Raw genomic sequence first — 20161 nt, forward strand, 5'->3', positions numbered from 1 at the left:
TTCAACAAACTCAGAAGAATTCAAAAGAATTTAATTTTCAAAATATCCCAAAATAATATACCAAATCAGAGAGTATTAATTAGTAAGCCTGTTTGCTGTTTGCGGTGTAGTTTCGCCATGATTTGGTAAATACGTTTTTAGAAATATTATTAGGATAGTAGAAGTAGAGTATATTTATAACCTTTATCTTAAGCTCTTTTAAAGGTTTTAATGTTTTTATTTTATATGAACAATTTTAATTAATTTTTCCTTTATTTTATGTCAATAAACGTAACTTCTCTAAAATTCACTTTTTAGTGGGACTTAATTGATATCTATTTTTATTTCTGAAATATGTACATTACCTGTCATCTGTTCCTCGATTTCTGGCCTGCCTTTCAGCTTCCATTCTCCTCCTCTCTTGGTCCAGCCTTTGCCGATCTCTCTCAAACTCAGGATTAAATCTCGGAGGTTGGTAACCTTTATTATTTAGATCCACAGGAGGTTGGTACCCCTTATTATTTGAATCTGAAGGAGGTTGATACCCCTTATTATTTGAATCTGAAAGAGGTTGGTACCCCTTATTATTCATATCAGCAGGAGGTTGGTACCCTTTATTATTCAAATCAGGAGGAGGTTGATACCCTTTATTATTTATATCAGGAGGAGGTAGGTACCCTTTGTTGTTTAAATTATCCGTGGGCGAAGGATATTGGTACCCCTTCTCATTATTATTAGATCGAGGTGGTTGGTACCTACTCCAGACAGGTTTCCGGTCAGACTGAGCTCTTCTATTAGACTCGTGCATCCACTCTTGCCTCATCCTTTCAGCCTGCTGCCTCATTCTCTCATGCCACTTTCTCTCCTCTTGATACATTAAAGACTTCCTTCTTAAATCTTCTTCCTCTAACCTCTTTCCTTCTAATTCCATCTTCATCCTATCAGCCCTCCTTTTATCCTCTTGCTCTTCATCTATCCTCTTACTATCATACCTTCTCCCTTCCTCCTCCATCCTCCTCACATCTGGCCTTCTCCTTATATCGTCCATACCATTTCTGCGCCATACATCACTCGGTGGTGATGGCCCATGTCTTCTTTGATGCTCGAGATTTGTTGCATCACTTATATTGTATTCTCTTGTGGACTCCATCGCTCTTTTAGACTCTAACCAAACAGGCTCTCTATGATGGTGTCTATTTTCATAAGGATCTCTAAACCTCATTAAATTTTCAGGTCGATTTCTTCTCCTGTCTTCTGCTTTTCTTGATCTTGAATCCCCTGACTGTCTTCTAGAATCAACCACAATGGGAGTATTCCTTTGTATGTAATCTTTTAATTTCTTTTCATTTTCTTCTTCTTGTTTTTTGTCTGGGCGCATCGAATTTGAGGGGACCAGATTTTTATTCTGGATCCTTCTTCTTTCAACCTCCTCTCTTCTTCTCTGCTCATCGTGTCTCCTCCTTTCTTCCTCGTGTCTTCTTCTCTCTAAATGTCTTCTCCTTTCTTCGTCATGCCTCCTTTCGTCTTCTGGTCTCCTTTCTTCGGATCTCCTTATCTCCTCTGGCTTTCTGTCATGCTCTCTTCTCCTATGTTCATCTGACCTTCTTTCATTATCTTGTCTTCTTCTTTCATCATCTGATCTTCTTCTTTCATCTTCTGGCTTTCTTCTTTCTTCCTCCTCTCGTCTTCTATGTTCTTGTTTCCTCTGATCATCCATTGGCCAATTCCTCCTATGATCGCTCATCCTTCTTTGTTCATCCTGCATTCTTCTTTTTTCATCATGTCTTCTTCGTTCTGCTTCAAGATTATGTTCATTTCGTCCTTGATGAGACTTTCTTTTTTCTTCCTCCAACCTTCTCCTTTCCTCTCTTCTTTTATTTTCTCTTTCCTCGAACCTTCTTTCATGCTCTTTTCTAATCCTTTCAGCTTCCTCCCTTCTATCTTCGGAACCTCGATGATGATTCTTCCTTTCTTCTTCTCTTCTCCTTTCTTCTCTCCTTCTCACTGCTTCTTCTCTTCTTTTCTCTTCCTCTCGCCTTTTTTCATCTGTCTGCAATTCATCATCAGGCAAAATTCCCTCATCTTCTGCAAAGCCCCACATAACTCCATCCCAACCTCCTGAGTCTCGTTTCCTCCTCTTTGGAGGCGATATTTCAGAAATAGATAACAACTTACGACCATTGTATGAATAAGTATCTTCATTTAGATCAGATGAGTTATTATTCAAAAAAATAGAGGCCAAATCTCCTCGAACTGGCAACTTCTCCTTTTTATGATATTCCTCTTGCAAATCTATTGGTATATCACCTCTAGGAGGAGGTGGATTTTGCAACTCTTTCTCCAACTTTCTCAGTTTTATAAGCTCATCTCTGTCTTCATAAAACACACCCTGAGGGTCTTCATCTTCATCCGATTCAAAAAGAAGCTGCACATCCACAATATTCGCTGGTTGTGGATGAATTTTCACATCTTTGTGATCTTCACTATTGGATGTATCCCTCTTATCTCTGAAACTCTCTTCCAATCCCTCACATCCAACCTGTAATTCCGGGACTCCTCCCTTTCCAAATAATTTATGCGCTCCATCGTCTTCCAACTGATTGGAAAAATTTGGTTTTGGATTTAGAAACTGCTTCTCAGCTTTAAAACTTGTTTTCAGATCGTATAACGAAGGGACTATCTCTGATTGAATTTCCTTTTCACTTTCCTTTACCTTTTCTTGTGGCTTATGTGCTTCCTTTCTATTCTTGGCTAATTTAGTTTTATTCTTGGCCTTACCTTTTTTACCCTTGAACTTCTTTTCTGATTTCTTAGTCTTCTCTTCATTTTCAACCTTTCCATTTTCTCCAAGAATAGTTTCTTCGATTTTCTTTCTTGCCTTTATTATCTCTTCGTTCTCTTTTAGGGAATTTCGACCGAACAAGGAGTCCTCTTCGAAAAGGTCTAATCTATAGACCTCGATGGAGCCAGGCCCTTGATCCTGAAACGAGTCGTAATCATCAGAATCTTCTCTTTCTAAGGCAGCTTTCTTTTGTTGCGCAATAAACAAGTCCCTCTGACGAGCAGTTACTTTCTTATCGAAGGTCTGCTTTTGACGTTTCTCCCTGACCTTCCTTGAATCTTCTGACTGGGTTCCGACTCCGATATGATCGTTGAAGGAAAAATCAGAGTCCTTCTGCCTAGGAACAATTCCATAAGAAGTATCTGGAGATCCTGAAAGAGTTTTACATAATTCAAAGAAATTCTCAGTCGTTTTATTTTCCAACTTAAAAAATACAAGGGATGTAGCAAGAAGACCGTACCCTACTCGTCTAAAATCTCTAACCAAGATCGCAAAACTTTTTCGCTGCATTTGTTCTTCCTTTTTTTTGCTTTATTGTAATCTACGGGAATAAATATACTGAAATTGGGTAAAATATCATCTCAGGCTACAGATAAAGTTTCCTTGCTTTTGAATTTTTAAATCCACTTTTGCTCAATTTAACTGGAACTGAAAGTTGGAAAATAACAAGGATTTTCTTTTTTTTCGAAGAAGTCTTTCTACAGAAAGACAGTTTTCAACTTAAAAGCGGAGATAATATTTAAAATATGCAATCACAAGTCGATTTCTACAATGAAATATTTTTGAATTAGTAAGAAATAGTATGAAAATTTTAGCACCCTAAAATAATACTTTACCACACTTGAAATATGAAATCCTTTTTTTCTTATTTTCTAAAACCTTGATTTAAAAATTTCTTTATTTTGTGAGCAAATGATCTCCTTTTTTCCCCGATTATATATATATATGCATCCACAATTTTTTTTTATTATGAAAGTCTAAGGAAATATTCCTTACTTTGCTGATGACAATTTCTACTATTGATACAAAATTAAGGAATACTTGTACTACATCAAAAAAATAATGTTGTCAAACAAACAAAAATTGGATAAACTATTGTGAAATAAAAATCTTTAGTACCTCTTTTTATATTTAACTAAAAAAATGTGGGAGAAGTCATTTTTAACTTTAAAAGATTTGAAACATTTTATTTTTGAAATTTGAAAAGATTTCCAAAAATTCAAATCTATATGTAGATTCTTCATGATTTCAAGATAAAACTTTAAAGCATTTGAGTTATTTTTAAAGGTTTCAAGAGAAAAAAAAAAGTTTTCTGAAAGGTCTGGAAAAATTTTACATGATTTTTTTTTAATAATCAATTTTAATAAAATATTTGGAAAGATTTCAAAACATTTGAAAGATTTAAAAATATCTCTAAAAAAATCTGGAAGTTTTAACGGCATTTTTTTAATCATTTTGATTAAATTTTCAAAATTTAAGGAATAATTCGATTCAGTTTGGTAGATATTTAAGAATCTTAAAAGTTTGAAAGAGATTACAAATATTTGAAAACTTTGAAACATTTCTGAAAATTATAAAATATTTTTCAATTGTTATTAAAATTCGACAAGTGATAAAAAAAAAAGATAAAAATTGTCGAGATAATTTTTTGAATATATCTGAAATATTTAAAGATCTTTATAAAGTTTTCAGAATCCTAGGGGAATTATATTTATGTATTTTCAAAACCAAATAAATAGTTAGTCACAATTTTTATTTTTTATCAAATATTATTTTTCCTCTCAAATTATAATTTGGTTGACATTTTTTTTTCTTGACTGAAAAGGCTGTAGATAAATTATGTACATTTTTTTCTGAAATGTTGAATCTCGTGCCCCCTTTGCTACAGTCCGTAAGTTTTGACCCTCCCCTCTTTATCTTAGGTCATTTATTCCGACTACATTTTTTTTGTGAATTTATGTATGGGTTATCAAAAAAATATGTAAGATGATTCATAGGGAGTGAGATATCGTAAAATCTGATTGTTTCTAATGAATTAACAAAGAAGTTTTAATAGTTTATAGTAGTATAGTATAATAGCATAATTGTATAATAGTATAAGAGTATAATAGTATAATAGTATAGAAGTTGATCATAATTTTAATAGTTGACATTTTAACCAAGGAAAGATTTTCATTTTTTATTGAAAGCAGCTGAATTGAACAATAAAGACAAAAACTCAACAAAGTAGTTGAATCCTCGATGAAAACAGATTTATTTTAAAAAGAACAGTTGCATTTTTAAACCAAAAAAATTATATTTCTACCAAGAGAGATTAATTTTTTACCAAAAAGACGAATTTTAAACAAATTACATGAATTTTCAACCAAACAGTTAAATTTTTAGATTAAAAAAGATTAATTTTTAACCAAAAATACAATGGCTTAATTTTTCTGTATGTATTCTAAAAACAGTGGAATTTTCAACCCGAAAATATTAATTTTCAACAAAAAAGTTAATGTTTAACCAAACAATTGAATTTCCAACCAACTTGTTAAATATTCACTTTAAAAAATTAACTTTCAATAAAAAAACGAATTTTCATTTTTCAATATACTTGGACTCTTAATAGTTTTGAACCAGAATTTTTTAATCAAAAGCAATTTAATTTTCAGCTAAATATTTGCATTTTTAACAAAGAGCGTGATTTTCTACAACCACAAAATTTTTAGCTAATCAGTTTAAACAACAACAAAATTTCAAGTAAAATAGTTAAATTGTCGATCAAAGAAAAGAATTTTGAACTAAAATCATAAATCCTCAACTAAAAATTGAATTTTCAACAAAGCAGTGAATCTTACGAACAAATCTTTGAATTTTCTATTAAATTGTTAAACTTTTGTTTTTAGCGATGTACATATCTGAATTTATCTCATGTTAAAAATGATTTTGACCATGTACCCCCTACCATGTTGGACAATATAGAAAAATAGTCGACACCTTGAGGATTTTAATACAAAAATTATAAAGTTTTGTTCATAACAAACAGAATTTAAGGGTCATCTGGCATCCTAATAAAGAATTTCCTGTATTTCACAAGATGCAATGCTTAATAAAAAGGAAACGAAAATTTATAAAATTTAAAAATTTGAATTTTCGACATAAAAATCCCCATAGCGAACTTCAAATATATATATTTTTATAATCTGCAGGAAATATGGGATTGTTTTGTCACCAAAAGAAAGAAATTCAAGGGTTAAGAAAATAAAAAATAAAGGATTCCATGAGACACCCTATTGTAGGATCTTTCTCAAAGAAAACTATCACTTGATAGTTAAAATACTTAAATATTTATACAGTCTGTTAAGAAGTTAATAGTACCGTAAAGTAGAGATGGTCTCAGGGATGGTTTTAAGTTCGAGGATTCGATCGGCTGGTGAGCGTTGGATGTTTGATCGATTTTGGTTGTAAGAAGATCCTTCGTAGGATCCTGGAAGTTCCAGTTTGGGTGGCCCTGAGGTCCTTGGATAACTGCATGATGGTTTGGGGGTAGTTGGGGGGCGTATTGATCGAGGAAGGGTGGGAAAGGGTAGAGGGTGGCAGATAGTACTCCCGTTGCGCCTGCTAACCAGACTGTGGCCAGAGCCACTGTCACCCCTGGCTGCATCCTCCTGCAATCAAACGGATGTTCGCCATTATTTTTTAAATAAAACAACACGCCCGCCCGTCAGATGGTAACACTCTCCTCTTCTCTGCACAATAATGCCTCTGCCATTCTACAATTCTACATCTACCCCTGAAAACTTCATCGTTTTTCACCCATTTGCGGCTTCCGAGAGGAATACGAAACACGACACAAAATCCTCTTTTTTAACTTTGTTTTTATCAGAGGATAAACTTACCTAATTTTTCAAGTGGAAAGTTCCAGTAAATTGCTCTCCTAAAATTCTTTTTTTGTTATCACTGCATTTTTATTTCAACCAGCATTATAAATCGCGTGTGGTTTTTCGATTTGAGGGGGAAAATAATTTCTAATTCAAAATAAAATTTTTGAATAACTGTTTATTTTTTCAAATTTATGAACACTTAATCTCGAGCTTGAATTAGATTTTAGGAAAACATTAGTCTGTTTTTAAGGTTATATAAATATAATATTCTTAAGATTCTTGGAAAATTCTAAAACATTATTGAAAACTTCTGATATGTCGGAAAAGAGTACAAAATTTCAAAAGATACTTTTTTATTTCACAGCATTTTACCAAATTTTCGGAAATCTTTTCAAGTTTTAAAATATTTTTAGTATCGTCAAAATTCATAAATTTTTTTTAAACCGACTCGAGTTCATCTTCATTTTTTTTCTTTTAATATTAAAAAAATTGCCTTAAAATATTCTAGATTTTTTTTCGAAATTATAAAATATCCGAGATTGTAAAATTACCAACACAAGGAAATTCCGGAGTTAAGTTACAAAAATAATGTATTTTACATCCTCACACCCCTACGCTGTAATTTTTCACAGAAATAATTTAAGTCCCCCACTACTTTTTGCTAATTTTTTGTCGTCTACACATTTTTACCAAATGAAAAATTCGGCATGATCTGGACCTGAAATCGCCGAATCTAAATAATAAAGAATAGTTAAATAATAAAATAATGAATCGAATAAATTACTTGTATTTAATAAGCATACTTTTTATTTAATTAATTATTGATTATTCAAGCAATAATTTAATTGTTTATATTTGTGAACTTGAGAATTTTTAATTTTTGGCAGTTTTATAATTTTGGGAATTTTCTATTTCGAATATTATCGTTTTCAAGAAATTTTCCCAGGGATCTTGATAACCTTTGGTATCACATTGAAAGGTATCAAAATCTGTAGGAAACTTAAAAATTTCTTTTCGGAATTTTCACAAAGAAAAAATTTCCAACAAAACGTATAATTTTTTAACTAAATAAATGAAGTTTCTACAAATTTTTGGAGGTTTCAAATTAAAAAGACGTATTTTAAACGAAAAAGAGTCAATTTCTACCAAAAATATAAGTTGATATTCCAATTCGAAAATTTTTTTATTCAAAATAAAAAATAGAGAAATCTAACCAAAACAGACGAATTCAACAAAATATTTGAATCCTCAATTAAAAAAAAACACCAAACAGATGTATATTTAATTAAAAAATTGATTTTCCACTACAACAAGAAATCGATTTTCTTTCAAAATACACGCATTCTTAACCAAATAATTAAATTTTAAACCAAGAGGATTAAATGTCTACCTAATAAGGGGATTTGAAAATAACTAGTTACATTTTCAGCTAGTAATCTTAATTTAAAATGAAACAAAAACGAATTTTCAAAAACATGGTAACATTTTTAACGAAAATGATGAATCTTCAACCAAAAAATTAAGTTCATATCTTAACTAAACAGTTGTTAATTTTGAATAAAAAAGAGCAATTTAACCAAAGAGGAAGAGTTGTTATCAAAATATTTGAATCCTTAACTAAAACATATTAAAAGCGACTTTTTAATAAATTACATGAATTTTCAACAAAGTAATTCAATTTTTGCAATGAAAAAGACAACCATTCACCCAAAAATAGACTAGTTAAATTTTCAGATAAAAAATTGTTTTTAAACTAAATCAATTCATTTGCATGAAGGTGACTCATTTATTTAATTATTAGAGTTTATATTTTCTATATGTAAGTAAGACAAATAGCTTTCTCCTAATCGTATCGGGTTAACTTTCTTTTGAGTGATTCCATATGCCCCCCCCCCTCATCTAAAAGAATTACATAATTTATGCATGGCCCCTAATTCTTTCAAATTAAAATATAAATTAAAACTTGAACTTGATCTACAATTTCATGAATTGCAATATTATTTTATTTTTAAAACACTTTTTGCGATATTGGAAGAACGGAGACTCGTGAAAGTTTGTAATTTATTAAGGAGTACAAAGAAAAATTATAATGAAAGTCACTAAAACGTCAGAGTCAGAAAATCTAGGTGATAAAAGCGGTGTGAGATGGAAGTTATCAAAGTTGATTTGAATTCGCGAGCACGTTCACGTAACAAAGAAAAAATTAGGAGTTTGTGCCAAGTGAACCGGAATCGATAATTAAAGACCGTAATTGGCGATACCGGCACATTTTCATTCAGTGGTATATCGATAAGTCTGAATTAATTAGCTCTCCAAATAATAAGTTCTGTTACATATCTAGTCATCTCTTAACCATTTCGGACCGTTATTTATTCATTTTAACTGTTAAATGCCTTCAACCGAATATAACAGTGATACCAAATCATTTATGAGCCAATTACGAAAATGCAAATATTATTAGAATTCCATTAAGAGTTTACTATTATGGATTTTAGCGAAAGAAGAATAATTTTCAACGAAAGACTAAAGTTTAAAGACTAAAAAGTCAAATGTTTTAAAACAGAATGAAGTTTTCAACACGGAAAGCTCAAATTTCAAAGAAGAAAAATTATTTTTCAAGCAAACAGTTGAATTTTCACAGACAAAAAATCTTTTTATACCAAGCAGTTGCATTTACAACCAAATAGTTCAACTTTCACGTAAACGAGAGGAATTTTCCACAACATTTTTGAAGTTTCAACGTACAAAGATGAATTTTTAAACAAATGGAGAATTTTTAAACAAAAAGCCCGCCCTCTTCGCGGGCACATTCTCATAGAGCGCTGCGCACGCGGCTCGCAAGTTTGAGCGCGCCTAGGGCGCGCGACTGTCGGTTCTCATGCTTCGCACTCGATAATATATTTTTCTCGCGCTCCGCGCTCGGTCTTTCTATATTCCTTACACTTATGCACAGATTTTTTTATAGTAAAGGTCAAAACGCCGACAAGAGTAATTTGGTGATAGAGACTTCTTTTTTGTTAAAGCTCCTTTGGCTTTAACGAATACTTTCTCATCACGTATCTCATGCTTCGCACTCGAATTTGTATCTCAACCTGTATATCACTTCCATAAATGTATATTATTATAATTCATAACATGCATTGATATTAAAACAGACGTACTTTCATTGTCTCTTTTTAAAAAAATGCGCATTCCTTTAGAAAAATTGTTATTAAACATTTTACTGCAACTTCTGCCGGTTTTTCAAAAACTAAATGTACTCATTTCCAATATTATTTTTCGATTTAAACGTAGCACATATGGTCGAAGCATCAGCCTTACCTTTTTTCAACTACTAAATTAAATCCCTATCTCAGTGACCCACAAAACTTCGATTAACGAAGGTTTGGGGGCGGGGGTGGAAGGCGATTAGTTTCAACCAAGAGTCATAGGTGGTTAGGGGCCATGCATATACCACGTGGACAATTTTTCACCACTTTACCCCCCCTCCCCCTTCGTGGGCAGCCGTGGAATTTTAACAAGCCCCTCCCCTGTACCTTGTCCACGTGGACATATTTTATGAAAATATAGACACTATTAGTCTTCAAAATGTCCGGTAGCTCGCGACAACTCCATGAACGTCCTGTTAGTACTCACTAAAATTTCACATTCTTTTGTTTTCATAGTCAACAGTTCGAAATTCGTTGACTGGATAACAGCGGGTGGTGCATTTTGCAACAATTTATCGCTAAATCGTCGAAAGTTCTAGTGAAAAAATGTCATTTTAGTACTCTTCAAATACACGGGGAATGATTTTTTGGATGATAAAAACTAACGAGAAGTTTGAATGGCTACTCCTGAGTGGTGCCAAAGTTGACTGGCAGTCTGTCGAAAATGTCAAAAATTCGAGTGAAAAAACGTCATTTTAGTACTCTTCCACCCCACGGGGAAAGATTGTTTCGATGCTAAAAACTAACGAGAAGTTTGAATGGCTGCTCCTAAATGGTGCCAAAGTAGTTTCTTTTTTTATATACATATTAGTTTTAGAGAAGTATCCTATGGATGAAAATTTTAGTTAATGAAAAGGACAAAACTTTCATTCGGTTGCTGATTAAAATGTCAGTCAACTTTGCAACAAAACAATCATCCTCAATGGGTTTAAAAAGAACTAAAATAACGTTTTTTCATTAGAATTTTCGACATTCTAGATAGTCTTCCAGTCAAATTTGGCACCACTGAGGAACAGTCAATCAATTATGATCCTACTTCTTAGCACCTAAAAAATCATCGCCGATACGTTTCAGAAGTACTAAAATGACTCTACTAATTTTCATCCTGTAATTTTTTATATGCTTGACAGTCTGTCAGTCAACTTTAACACCACCGAGAAGCTGCCAGTCAAATTTTTCGTTACTTTTCAGCATTCAAACAACCATTCCCAATGGGTTTCAAGAGTACTAAAATGACGTTTCTTCTCTAGAATTTTTGGCACGTTTGACAGCCTGCCAGTCAACTTTGGTAACACTCAAGGGCTGTCAGTCAAACTTCTTGTTAGTTGTTTGCACTGAAACAATCATCCCATATGGCTTTCAAGAGCACTAAAATAAAAGTTCTAATTGTCATCCTGTCATTTTTTTATATGTTTGACAGCCTGCTAGTCAAGTTTGGCACACTCAGTAGCTGCCAGTCAAAATTTTTGTTAGTTCTTTGCACCTAAAAAATCATCTCCAATGGGTGTCAAGAGAATTAAAATGACATTTCTTCAGTCGAATTTTTGGCATGTTTGACAGCCTGCCAGTCAATTTTGGCACCACCGTTTTCAGCATTTAAACAATCATTTCCAATGAATCTCAAGAGTACTAAATTGACGTTCTTTCACTCGAATTTTTGACATGTTTGACAGCCTGCCAGTCGACTTTGGCACCACTGAGGAGTTGCCAGTCAAACTTCTTGTTAGTTTTTAGCATTCAAACAATCATTCCATGTGGGTTTGAAGAATAATTAAATGAAGTTTTTTTACTCGAATTTTTGACATGTTTGACGGTTTGCCAGTGAACTTTGGCACCACCGAGAAGCTGCCAGTCAAAATTATTGTTAGTTGTTAGAATTCAAATAATTATCCCCTGTGGGTTTTAAGAGTACTAAAATTACTTTTTTTTACTCGAATTTTTGACCAGTTTAACGATAAATTGTTGCAAAATACACTAACAGCTGTTAGTCAGTCAACCAATTTCGAACTGTTGACCATGAAAACAAAAGAATCTGAAATTTTAGTGAGTACTGAAATGATGTCCATAGAATTGTCGCGAGCTCCTGGACTACAAGAAGTCCAAAAGGAGCGATGAATTAGCTAAAGAAATTCGTATTAGCTTTTGAACGTGAGCTTAAACATGAGTTGAATTTTAAATGAAAGGGCGTGAAAAAAATTATAATAAAAAAAAATAAAAAAAAAATTATATTGTGCGCGAGCACAATATAAAAGTTCGAGTATACCTAGAGTATGCCTTGTCTCATTTCAGTATATTTTCTACAGATTTAGAGAAATGTGTGTCCACGTGGATTCTAGCCCGACCCACCCGGTCCCCCTCGTGGTCAAGCATGGAATTTTGCCATACTCCCCCTCCCCCCCTAAAGTGTCCACGTGGTATATGGATGGCCCCTTAGTGTTTTATGCTGAGAATTTCAACCAACTTTCAGCAGCGTTGTGTTAGATGGGAGTTCATATGATCTTATTTTCACATTCCCGGCCCACAGTGGGAGAAACATGTAATTTTTGGTTCAAAATAAAGTACAGCCCACAAATATTAAGCGATTTGAACAAAAAAATTTGAAAAAAGCTGTTAAGATTTCTAAGAGAGTTTTCGAGCCTGATTTTTCAATTAGGTTTACAATTTTTTTAATTAAACAAATAAGATGAAAAAATGGCCATTTTATCTATTCGGCGTTCACAGTGCTCGTCAATAACAGGAAAAGTGTTAAAATCGCCGAAATTTCATAAATTAATATTAGCTAAAGATGTTCCAATATTATACATTAAACAACAAAATTTTGTATAAACAAATTATTTGTTGAAAAAATGTTTTCTATGATTTTCCATAATCATACGTTTTTTCTAATTATATTGTAAGACATTTGAATGAAAATTGTAGGATATTAAAAAATTTTTCTCACGATTATAATTTTTTATATTATAAGCAAATTTTATGAAAAAATGCTGTAATCAGGCATTTTTCGACAGAAAAATTAGTTTTTTTTCTATGTACATTTGTTTAAATTCGGAACTTTATGATATTTGCCACAAAATTCATCATTTGTTTATTAATCTTATGATCTTTTCAAAAAATGTAATAAACAAATGCATTATTCGGGCATTTTGTACAAGAAAAATTCGGTATTTTAAATGCTAGTATTTTCATATGGGAACTTAATGGGAATTTCAGCAACATATATAATAAGTTGATTAATTTTATTATTTCTTTAAACAAATTTGATAAACAAATGCATTAATCAGGGATTTGTCGACAGAAAAATTCGTTTTTTCTATGTCAACAGTTTTAATTAGGATATCGAAAAAATTAATTTTCCATCGACAGATGCTCAAATAATGTATTTGTTTATTAAAGTTGTTTTGAAAAAATATAATTTTTTCAAATTTTTCACAAATCTAATACCTTCTCTTGATGAGAATGTAAAAAATAATTAATTTGTCATGAATAATGTTTTGTTAGTTCTGTTTTTTGTTCGAATCGTGAAGAATAGCATTAAGAAAATTTGAAAAAAAGTAAATTTTTCAAAAATCCACACACGAGACGAATAAGAAAATTAAAAAACCTTAGTTGTGATGAGAATGTGCCCACGCAGCGGGCTGATTTTTTATTGTCAATATAGTTTTTCACGATTAAAACCCAAAATACGCATGCTATTAAAAAGTGATTTCAAATAAACTTGTAGATCTTTTTAAAATGCACAACTTTTGTTAAACCATCTTTTCACCTATTTTCACAGTTTAACCGAAAAATATAATTTTTGATTTTTCATTATTTTTTTGATGCCGTCAAAATTAGAATTTTCAATTTTTCAGAAAAACTCAAAAAGTTGTTAGAATAATCTTGTAGGATATTAAAAAAGAAACATTTTTCGTCTTTCGACTTTTTTTCATATCGTGCGTTATTTGGCTTAAATTGTTGATTTTCGTGTGTTTTTAAAAATTTTTAATATCCGTAGAGACAATTTTTGAATTTTGAAAAAAGTGGTCTCAAAAATTGTCAAAATACACTCATTTTTTGAATTTTCACCCAAAATGGCTGGCTAACGAACTTGACCTTTATTTTAGGACACTAGAAGAGTATACCAAAGGCCAATCCAATCTGTCAATTCTGTCGAAAAACGTGGACATTTGACAAAAACGGGGTAGGTCAAATTTTACACAAATCTAATACCTTCTCTTGATGAGAATGTGAAAAAATTAAACTTTAAGCACAAATTCATTATAAACACATATATTTAAATCTTCAAAAATAAAAAAAACGGTTTAAGAAGACAGATGTATTTTCAACCGCGAAATTTAAGTTTTCAACTCAGAGGGTCTTACAACCAAATGTTTGAACCATTAAGCGAAGAAGACGAATTTTTTAGAATACAATTGAATTTTCAATCTAAAAGTACAACTTTTCTATCCAAAAAGACTATTTTAATTTTAATTAACAAAATAGTAGAATTTTTCACAAATAATTAAATTTTCAACAAACTAGTAGAATTTTCAATCAAAATTTGAATTCAACAAAAACTGAAGTTTTAAAAAGAAAGTTCATATTACAACTATATATTTAAATATTTATTAAAAAATTATTCTTTTTTAACAAAAAATATATTATTTTATTATAATATTTCCAATTGCTCAAAAAGGGAAATTTTTTTAACTAAATTCAGGAATTTTCAAGCCCAAAGGGCGAGATCTCGAAAAAGAAAGTTTAATATTCTACCCAAATTTATGAATTTCACCAAAAAAATAAATTTTTAACTAAGCAGTTTAATTTTAAACTAAAGACAATCGTATTTCTACCAGAAATATAAGAGTTAAATTTTTTGCTTAAAAAATTTATTTTGAACAAAAAAAGAAAGAATTTTCAACAAAATAGTTTAATTTCAATCAAAAATGAAATAGTTACATTTTCAGATAAAAACTTAATTTTAAACAAGAAAATAACTTTCGACAAGATGATTCAATCTTCATCCAAATTGTATAGAAATGTTTGCCAAATCATATTAATTTTTAATAAAAAATATAATAATAGACTTTTCAATTAAAAAGAATTAACTTTCAATCAAAATATTTTTCAATTGAGAATTAGAGTTTTCAGATGTAAATTAAATTATTCCATTTTTGGTTAAACATTAATCGTTTTTCGTTAAAAATTAAACTATTTGGCTTAAAAACTACATTTTTTGCTGGAAATTCATCTTTTTCGGTTGAAAATTTTATTATTTTTGTATAAAATTAACTTTTCATTTTGGCGTCCGTTTCTGGCGTGAAAGTATTTGGTAGCGGTGATTGTGTGATGCTGAATTTTTTGATGAAAATAATAGAAGTGCAAAAGTGAGCGATATTTTGAGTGTTTGAATAAGTTTGTGGGTAGCCTGGGAAGTTAGTTTGTTTAAAGATGATATAAACGTAGATGCGGAGCAGGCTTAGTTACCCGCCATAAATATAGAGGCACATCCGGCGAAAAAAGTCACTTCCCCTCTCAAGAACCATTTAGATTGAAAGTAAATTGCCAATTAAAACATTTTTACATTTATAACTTTGCAAAACACTGTTATTTTAATAAATACTACAGATAAAAGTCCATGAGCAATTTATATTACAATTTCATATATTTTCCACTAATTCTAAAATTATTTCTTATAATTTACATTTTTTTATAAGTTATAATTTTTATTATTTTATACTATTATATTTTTATTTAAACTGATAAAAATTTTAGTGCAATTTCAATATATAGTTCTTTAATATTATTAAGTATTTATTTTTATTTTTGTGGCCTGCACTTTCTATGGATTGATTAGATTATTCGTATAATCAAAATCTCGTATGTATTTTCCATTTTCTTAATTATTATATATTCTAACATTTTTATAAAAATATCATTATAATTTCAAGTGATAGGAAAATTGCTCTTTCAGTTTTTAGATGTTAAGACGGCCTTTTTAAACTAGATTACGTTTCGCATTGGCAAACAAAATTAGACTAACAGAATTTCACTGGCACATTCATAAAAAATATCATGTTCTAGAAAACATATTTTTAAATCAGCTTTAAACTATTATAATTGATACAGCGTACTCGAAATATTTTAAAATATTTTCGGGGTGATTGAAAAATTCCGAATAAAAAAATTCCCGACACTGTAAACTTCCTAAAATTATAAGATGCCGAAATCTGAAAATCCCACATTTAAAAATTCCAGAATAATGAAATTTTGGGCAGTTTGTAAATATTATTGAATTTGGAAATTCTGGAATCAAAAAATTGCAGGCCGAATGCTGTTCAATTATAAAATATACAAACTAGAAAACTCCCGAATTGCAGAAATTCATAAAATAGTTTTGTAATCAATATCATTTATTTATTAAAAATACGATTATCAAATATTTTGTATTAAAGAGACTTTATTTAATGTTAAATTTTTTAATGTTATTGCTTCAATTTAAAATAACAATAATTGTATAAAAATGTTATATAAAAATAAATTTAAGAACACGTAAGCTTCAAATGAAACAAACTTTGCAGGATTATAAATTGTCGAGAGTTTTTCAATCTGGAACTTTTATATTTCGACAATGTTACAATTTCGGGAATTTTTACAGTTTCGAATTGTTTACTGATGAAAATTGTCCGGTTTTTTTTTTAATTTTCAAATTGAATAGGTTAAAAATAGAATATTTTATACTGAAATAATATTTCCAATATGATTTTGAAATTGGATAAAGGCGTTCATTTAAGAATCTATTAATTTGAAGTGGTTTTTTTGTGTCCCTACTACGGCTTCCAAATTAAATTATTTTAAATTTTAACGTTAAAATATGTCAATTAAATCATTTTGAACAGATCCATAATCGTCTTGTAAAATCACTCACCGTTCAATTTTTACATTCTCATCAGAGAAGGTATTGGATTTGTGTAAAATTTGACCCCCCCCCCAGTTTTTGTCAAATTTCCTTTGGTACACTCGTTTAGTATCCTAAACTAAAGGTCAAGTTCGTTAGCCAGCCATTTTGGATGAAAGTTCCAAAATTGGGCACATTTTGAATAGTTTTGAGACCACTTTTTTCAAAATTCAAAAATTCTCTGTACAGTTATTCATAGTATTCTAAAGGTCGAAAAATGTATCCTAAAGACTTTTTTCGAAAAGACAAAAATTACCAGAGGTATAGCATGTTCAAAATAAAAAAAAACTAAAATGAACATTTTAAGCCAAACGACGCACGATACGAAAAAAAACAAGAAAAGAAAAACGTTGCTTTTTAAAATCCCTACAAGTTTATGATAACAACTTTTTTAATTTGGTTGAATAGTTGAAAATTCCAAATTTGATCGTACCAAAAATGGTTGAAACCACTTTTTTAAGATTTAAAAATTCTTTGTACGGTTGTGCATAGTACTCTAAAATTCAAACAATTTATCCCCATGACTTTTTTCTATAAAAAGAAAATTATCAGAGTTAGAGCATTCTCAAAATCCAAAAAAAATACTAAAATGAACATTTTAAGCCAAACAACACATGATATGAAAAAAAAGCCAAGAGACGAAAAACTTTGCTTTTTGAAAGCCCCACAAGATTATGATAAATTATTTTTATTTGGTTGAAAAGTTGAACATTCCAAATTTGATCCTAACAAAAATAATGAAAAATCCAAAAATTCCATTTTTTGATCAAACTATGCAAGAAAAAAATGCAAAAGCTCAAATTGCGCGCCCTGGAAAGAACTACAAATTTATAATGAATCACTTTTCGACACAAGCTACGAAAAAAATGAGACAAAACTTGTTCATCCAAAAAGAGCTATTATTAGTTCGCCTAAAAAGATCTATAAATTTATTATAAATAATTTTTCGATATCGTGAAAAATAAGATTAAAAATAAAAAAATTAAATTTTTGGAAAAAGCACAGAAAATACGAAAGCGGACATAGGATCCTATACAGGACCCTATGTAGGTTCCTCTATTAGACCCTATATAGGTTCCTCTATTAGATCCTACGTAGATGCGCAGTAGTTTTTACTTAATCGTAAAAAACAAAATTAAAAATAAAGAAAATGATAAAAACAAGGAAATAAGAATTAGTATGAATCAATTTTTATGCATATAATGTATTGTAATGATATAAATTTATTGACATGATTCATGTTTCAGTGCAGCTTAGAATAGAATTTAAAGCAATATAAGAAACAAATATAAAAATAATCATGACAAATACAATTTGCTCTTCATTTTGCAATTATTTAATAAGCAATCCCAGGCAGAGTTAAATAAAAATATATTATAATTGATATAAAAGTGTAAAGTATAATGTAGAAATGTTGGCATGTTAGAAAAAATCTAGTACGAAGCACGAGATTCGATAATAAAATATTCTTTTAATCATAATAATAATAATAATAATAATATATAATAATAATAATAACTCACTTGGTAGACACTCGGACTTCACCTCAGAGGTCCGGGGTTCGATCCCTGAGCCGGTACCTCTGGAAATTTTTCAATGTACCTTTACCGAGGTTCTGGTGGTTCGGAACCCACCTTAAGCTGTAGGTCCCCCCATCGTGTACTTGACTGCAACCCAGTCCGTCAATGATAGGGTAAAACCAGGCTTTGTCCAATATGTCTGGGCAAACTGCTCTCATCAGATCACTTGATTGCATTATAAAAATGCGTCCGTGACTGGTGATATATACCGGGACAGCCCCGTGCAAAAATGATCAAATAAAAATCCACCTCTAACCAAAAATGCCTTTGACATGTTGGGCAGTATAAGCCTGTGACAACATTTCAACACAGAAATGTTTTTGTGTAATAATAATAATAATAATAATAATAATAAAAGAGCCTCGGTGGCTCAGTTGGTTAGACACTTGGACTTCACCTCAGAGGTCCGGGGTTCGATCCCTGAGCCGGCACCTCTGGAAATTTTTCAATGTACCTTTACCGAGGTTCTGGTGGTTCGGAACCCACCTTAAGCTGTAGGTCCCCCCATCGTGTACTTGACTGCAACCCAGTCCGTCAATGATGGGGTAAAAACCAGGCTTTGTCCAATATGTCTGGGCACACTGCTCTCATCACATCACTTTATTGCATTATAAAAATGCGTTCGTGACTGATGATATATACCGGGAGAGCCCCGTGCAAAATGATCAAATAAAAATCCAACTCTAACCAAAAATGCCTTCGACATATTGGGCTGTATAAGCCTGTGACAACATTTCGCCACAGAAATGTTTTTAATATAACTTAATATAACTTTAATATAAATATTAATATAACTTTAATATAAATATTATAATATAATTTTAATAACCTGATAACATTTCCAAACAAGCATTGCAGGTTTCAAATCAGCACTAATTTATCTCAAAGTTTCTTTTTAATTTTTTAAATTAACAATTCGATTTTTCCGTGGAGCTTTCGTAATTAAAAAAAAACTATTTACATTTTCAATTAAAATGTCTTATGCAGAAATATATTTTGTTTTAATTGTTGTTATTTTAAATTTAAGCAATATTGTTTAAAAACTTAAAAAATTTTGTTTCTTTGGTATAAAAATTTGACTATTTAAATTAAACAAATATATATATTTATGAAAAAAAAATTTTCAGCACTTGATTATCTCGAAATTTCTTTCTGTTTTTTTTTTAAATTAAAATTTTGATTTTTCAAGAAAACTTTTTTTTTTGCCATTAAAAAAAAGACTGTAAAAAAACCTGGTTTAATCTTAAGATCTTTTCTAGCCTCAAAAATGTTTCTACTGATTTACCGTTATATTTTATGAAGAATGAGAAAAACAGAATTCGACTTCGTAGTACGCGAGGGTAGCACCTGGATAGGGCGGAGAATATGATGTCCTATAGATATAGTTCCTCTACTCTGACACACTGTACCGCATCTACGTTTATAATATCTTTGGCTTGTTCGGCTTGTGGAGCAGGGCAGGGAAACCGGTGCATATAAGTAGCAGCCACCAGGGATGTGCAGTTACGCTTACCTGGAGGTTTGTTACGTAAAATACCTAAGTCAAGTATTTTACGTAGAAAACAGGTAAAATACCTAGTAAATTACGTGCCAAGAAGGCGGACTTGTAGAACTGTGCGTAATCTCACTTTTTTAAATTTTGGTACGGGCTGTAATATAGTCACAGCTTCCTCCTTCGATTAGATAAGCAGCCCTATATATTTGAGGGCTTCAGGGCCACTAGTTTAGTTCTAATCTTGACTTTACTC

At 30.9% G+C, this 20161-nt stretch overlaps 2 protein-coding genes across 5 annotated transcripts in view; one reads left to right on the top strand and one right to left on the bottom strand.

Moving 5' to 3' along the window:
• The window catches only part of LOC117171383, a 370121-nt gene that overhangs the window by 48092 nt on the left and 301868 nt on the right, over window positions 1–20161 (top strand). The window lies entirely within an intron of this gene.
• LOC117171382 (golgin subfamily A member 6-like protein 22) overlaps window positions 1–20161 on the bottom strand; it is a 159526-nt gene that overhangs the window by 7059 nt on the left and 132306 nt on the right. For all 4 annotated transcript variants that reach the window (XM_033358634.1, XM_033358632.1, XM_033358633.1 and 1 more), the window contains 2 exons: window positions 6182–6471; window positions 345–3192 (listed from right to left, as the gene is read on the bottom strand). In XM_033358634.1, the coding sequence (XP_033214525.1) occupies window positions 345–3192; window positions 6182–6467 (3134 nt within the window). In that variant the 5' untranslated portion in view covers window positions 6468–6471. The remainder of the gene's footprint in view (window positions 1–344; window positions 3193–6181; window positions 6472–20161) is intronic.

Source organism: Belonocnema kinseyi, chromosome 4, assembly GCF_010883055.1.
Source record: "Belonocnema kinseyi isolate 2016_QV_RU_SX_M_011 chromosome 4, B_treatae_v1, whole genome shotgun sequence".
In the NCBI taxonomy this organism is placed as follows: domain Eukaryota; kingdom Metazoa; phylum Arthropoda; class Insecta; order Hymenoptera; family Cynipidae; genus Belonocnema; species Belonocnema kinseyi.